Genomic DNA, 5,456 nt, shown 5'->3' on the forward strand with positions numbered 1-5,456 from the left:
AGAAATAATATTTGTACAACTATGACAACTTTCTCTCATACTCACATTATACTTTTATTTTATCTCTTCCTTTTCCTCTCTCCAAATAGTAGATGTCCAAATCCATAAAAAGAACGCCATTTTTTCGAAAGTCTCAAAATTAGATGTCCACATTCTATACTCTATCACTTTTTTTTTAGATGAAAAGGACGCCACTTTTTCAAAACTCTCAAAATTATATGTCCAGGGGCGAAGCCCTTCATGAACAAGGGGTAGCCTTGGCTATCCAAAAAATTTACTATTCTTCAATTGGCTGGTATATAGTTATATCCGGCTACCTCAAATAATAAATATTGAGCTACTCGAAACAAATTCAGTTGTAAAAAATTAACATAAATAATCTCTAAAAAAAACATAAATAAGAAAGTAAGAATATTAATACATGATTGATAGATTTATTTATATTGGTTTGATACTTCCGGTCTCAATAACAGTATAGAGAAAAAATTTCAACCGTAAAAATTATCAAGACAATAGTCATAAACAAGTTAAATGGACAATAGTTTCTTGCAAATAACCTATTTGCTTACATTGGAAAATACATTATCAATCTATTTAGTAAACTATCAATTATGAATAAATTTGGCTTCTTGAAATGCATTTTACACAATTTTTCGAAATAACTATCGTCAATTTTTATCCTTTGTTGTTGCTTTAATTTACATTTCATATAAGTAAAAATTATTGTGATTTTTTTCATGTATTGGTTAATTTTCGAATTAAATTTGTTGTTAGTCTCTGCAACACTTGCGGTTTTTAAGTTAAGTTCTTAAGATTTTGTTTGATTTTAGTCCTTAATTTTTTGTTATTATAGATTAAATGCAAGACTAAAAACTTTTTTTTTGTTGTAAAATTTTAAAAAATCGAGACAAAAATTGAATACATTTTTTGTAAGGACTAAACCGAAAAAATTATAGTCTATGAGACTAAAAACATATTTTATCCTTAAAATTAAGGGTTAATTATGTTTTTGGTCCTTACAAAATTGCGACCTTGTAAGTTTAGTCCTTACTTAATTTTAATAGCATTTTTAATCCTTATAGAAAATTTCTGCACTCAATATTAGTCCTTACTCAATCCAAATTTGTTTAATTTATGCTTAAACTCTTAAGTTTTTCAACAATTTTTTACAGGCGTGTTAAGAACGTTATTAAAAGGTCCTCCGAAAAAAATATCACAAAAATTTGATTTCTACGTCCATATTTTTGTTACTTATATCTTAAACTTTTGTTGTTTTAAAAAATTCATATTTAATTTATTTCATGTTAAAAAATTATAGATTTTAGTAAATGAACCTTTCATAGTGTTCTAAACTTGTATAAAAAGAATCGTTAAAAAATTTAAGAGTTTAAGGATAATTAAACAAAATTTATTTTAGCAGGGACTAAAATTATAAGTAAATTTTTTTTTTGTAGGGATTAAAAATGCTATTAAAATTAAGTAAGGACTAAATTTACAAGGTCGCAATTTTGTAGGGACCAAAAACATAATTAACCCTAAAATTAATATATTGGTTGTAAAAATTGGCCCCTACATAATTTTTTTGCTAGCTTCGCCGCTGCCACGTTCTATACTCTATCACTTTAAAAAATGGTCAAGATTTTAGTACAAAATTTACACTCATGATAGATACACCATACACGTTTTGAAAAATGGTCTAGGAGCAAAATGAAAAATGCACTATATAATCCACATCCACATCCATGATATACTATAAAACACCGCTTCAAGCATGAAGATTGAAGATATATGCACACTCCTACACTAGCCAAACTATAAAAAGATTCGATTCCTCTCATTCTCTCCATCTTCCACTTCTTCCATTAAGAGATTATGAGGATCTCTAAGGATTATGTGTGGATTCTACATATATTGTACAACTATTCTTTCAACTAACAAACAATTAAAATATATATATATATATATATATATATATATATATATATATAATACTTTAAATTTATACCTTAAACTTTACTTTTTTTTAAAAAAAAAATTATGTATCTTAATTGCAGTCTCCAACATTGAACCTTTAATTTACTCTCTTTCCCAAGAAAATAATTTATCCTCCTTTCCACTATGAATGAAAAGATAACCCCATATCCTTGAACTCCAAATCTTTCCTTCATTTTCTCCAAAATTAGATACCCTATGCATATCTTCCAAAAACATCAACATTGTTTCTTTTCATTTTCTGGTTTCACTAGTCACTTGAATTCATAGGTAAAGTTTTGCACTACCTCTAATTTATAATCTCTTCATAAAATTTTCTTTTCATTTCATTACTTTCTTCATTTTATTTTGAGTGATCTAAGTTAATCAATGATAATGGATAAAAAGAAGGTAGGAATGAATGTTGGTGGAAATAAGCAATGGTTTTATGTAGAAATTGAATCCCTGTGAATAATTTGATCTAAACATGATAATATGGCTTTGTAGAAATTGAGCTAAACATGACAATATTGGTGAAAATAAGTAATTTTTTGAGTAGAAATTGATCTAAACAATTTTTTTTGACTTTTGAGTAATGTGATTCAAGAAAACGAATTGAACCTAACGAGCCGAACCGAACTATTCGTGAACTTTAAACGAGCCGAACTTGAGCTGAAAAAATAGTTCGTGTCAAACTCGAGCCGAGTTTCGAGCTGAACCAATTCTTATCGAGTCGAGTCGAGCTCAGGCAGGTTCGATTCGACTAAGCTCATTTCCAACCATCAATTATTCTAACAGGGACGGGTTTGCAAATTGTTCTACAATGATCACAAAAAACTCAAATTGAAAAATAGGCTCTCAAAATCATGATATTGTAAACTTCATTCTATTCCTTGATTAGCAAACTTAAAAAAAAGGTGCCCTATAAGGTATTCCTTTTCTTCTTGAATTGGACTTGCGTAATGAAGATGATGAGCGATTAACACGAAGCGTACTTTCATTGTTTTCGTCACCTTCTTCTTTTTCTTCTTCCTTTTGCTCTTCTTCCTCTTCCCCCTCTTCATTTTCTTCATCAATTCCTGCTTCTTCTTGTTTTCGTTTCAGATTGTGTTCACGTGATATTTTAGCTTTTTCTTTTGGTGCTGATACCTTGATTGATTCATGCAGCGATACTTCCATTTCTTCCATCTCTTTTGTGCTTACGAAAAATCCTCCCTCCTTTTTTATATATTCAAACTTGTATCATATACGCACAATGCAAAATTAATTAATTATTCTTCAAAAAAGAAAATAAAAATAACGAAAGTGCAACAATGGATAATGAAAGAAAGAAAAACATAGGTTGTAATGTCCATTATTTTCCTCCAATGTTTGGATCAATAGAAATGAATGGAATAAAAAGTACTAGTTTTTATGGTTTGAAATATTTAACACATAATATAATAAAAAGAAACTATCAAATGGAACCCATTCTAATTTTCTGTCTAGTTCAGGATTAGGACTGGAACAGATTCTATTATATTTAAATTAAAAGATATTTAAAAAATATAATAATTTTATTTCATTTTACGTTCAATTTTATCTCATTTTAATTCAGTTTTCTATTTGATTTTTTTAAAATCAAATAAATAAATAAAAATATAGTAGTATTCTATAACTCAAAAACTCAATTACATACGTTCAATTTTATCTCATTTTAATTCAGTTTTCTATTTGATTTTTTTAAAATCAAATAAATAAATAAAAATATAGTAGTATTCTATAACTCAAAAACTCAATTACATAATCAATATAACCAGTGAAAATATATTCTAATCTAAGCAACGCTCTCTCGAATATAAATACCAATAAAAAAATTATTCTCAATTAGACATCCAAACACTATTTTAAAATATATTTTTGATGAATAAATTTTATTGATCAAAGTCAAAATCCAACATCAAAGAGATATGATAAATGAAAAAAAGAAGTGAGATTGAGGCCAAGAATTTACCTTGCATGCCAAAGAGCAAAAGTAGGTAGAATCCACAAGATTTCTATCGCATGTCTTACAAAGAGAGTCGCTAGTGTGACCAATTTTACCAATCTTGTACCTCTTAGGTTGGGCACGAGCTCTCTTGTTTAAGAATACAACAGTAGAGCTATTGATCACGTAGGTTTGAATTCCGAGGATGTCAACATGCTTGTAAATTTCAGTGGTCTTAACTGCTTCATTGTAAGACGATCTCCTTATCTAATTTATAATTGCAAGTATCAAGGGTCAAATTTACATACCAAAGTAAACAAAAAAAATGATTAAAATTGTTCAACAGTAGCAAAAATAAAATGAAGAGAAATACATAAATTATTAAGATACTATATAGATCTAGCTATCAAACTAAACAACACTTACTTGGATTACTCGGTGATCTTTGTGACAATATTTTATGCAAGATCCACATAATGGATTGCCATTGCAATCAAGGCAGAACTTGTTACACTCATTTTTCGACTCTCTTGGATGGACTTCACATGTTGTAAAAAAAGTAGTGATTGCCAGCAATTTTTCTAACCAGGGTACCAACATCATATCCTAAGAAAAAAAGACAAAAATTGTAATATGAAAAGAATACAAAGGATTATACTTGACATTGTAATTGAAATGAGTATACACTACCATTCCAATTGTCATTGTTGAATGTCAATTTTGAACAAAACTTGATGAGAGCGAGAGAGAGAAGGATGCAAATTTTCAGTTAAAATGGTGATAAGGAATTGACAAAGCAAGAGTTTATATAGTGACAAATAATTTGGAGGTAGTTCACACAAGGTATTGGTGAGCCAAAAGGATTATTGGACTAAGATCCTCTGTATGCAAGAAATGTGCAAACACAAAAATCAAGATAATCAAACAAATTATGATTGTTCGATTAAAATGGGACGACCTAGATTTGACGTTTAGAATGTCATTTGAAAAAACAATTAAGATTTTCACTTTAAGAGCCATTTGATCAAAATAAAACCATCTGGATTGCTTGACCAAAACGGTTAGGATATCAAAACCAAACCATTAGATCTATAATAAACAAAATTGTTTGATTAAGATCAAACGGTTAGGATTTTAGAATCACATAATCATATTTTAAAAGTTAATTTAAAATCTTGCATAGTGGCTGTATAATTAGTATCGTACGATCCATATTAACGCTTCTAGAAATCCAATTTGGCTTTGGAGCAATGGATTTGATTACCATACAACAATACATTTTCATTTATACCAAACCCGACAAATCTTATCATCAAACAATACATTGTACAATGCAGCACAACATGAAATACATTCACTATCACTTTTATAATATTTCTAATTGATAACTTTTTCTATATATGTTTTTTTACAAAACTATATTAAACAATGATTATAAATAGTTATGGTCTAAAATAATTAAATAGTTTAATATATCTCCTTAAAATAATATTAAATTTGGAATCTAATCAATAACCCA

General features: G+C 28.2%; 1 protein-coding gene across 1 annotated transcript; it reads right to left on the bottom strand.

Annotated features, from left to right (window-relative positions):
- Window positions 1-2,781: 2,781 nt before the first annotated feature.
- Window positions 2,782-4,653, bottom strand: LOC146948639 (protein RGF1 INDUCIBLE TRANSCRIPTION FACTOR 1-like). The gene is made up of 3 exons (XM_085741459.1): window positions 4,364-4,653; window positions 3,965-4,204; window positions 2,782-3,207 (listed from the first exon to the last, which is right to left on the bottom strand). Exons 1-3 carry the CDS (start codon window positions 4,538-4,540, stop codon window positions 2,878-2,880), a joined length of 747 nt encoding a protein of 248 aa, XP_085597585.1. The 5' UTR covers window positions 4,541-4,653; the 3' UTR covers window positions 2,782-2,877.
- Between the last annotated feature and the right edge of the window lie 803 nt (window positions 4,654-5,456).

This window comes from Medicago sativa, chromosome 2, assembly GCF_051527215.1.
Source record: "Medicago sativa cultivar Bolivia chromosome 2, Bolivia_mono, whole genome shotgun sequence".
NCBI lineage: Eukaryota > Viridiplantae > Streptophyta > Magnoliopsida > Fabales > Fabaceae > Medicago > Medicago sativa.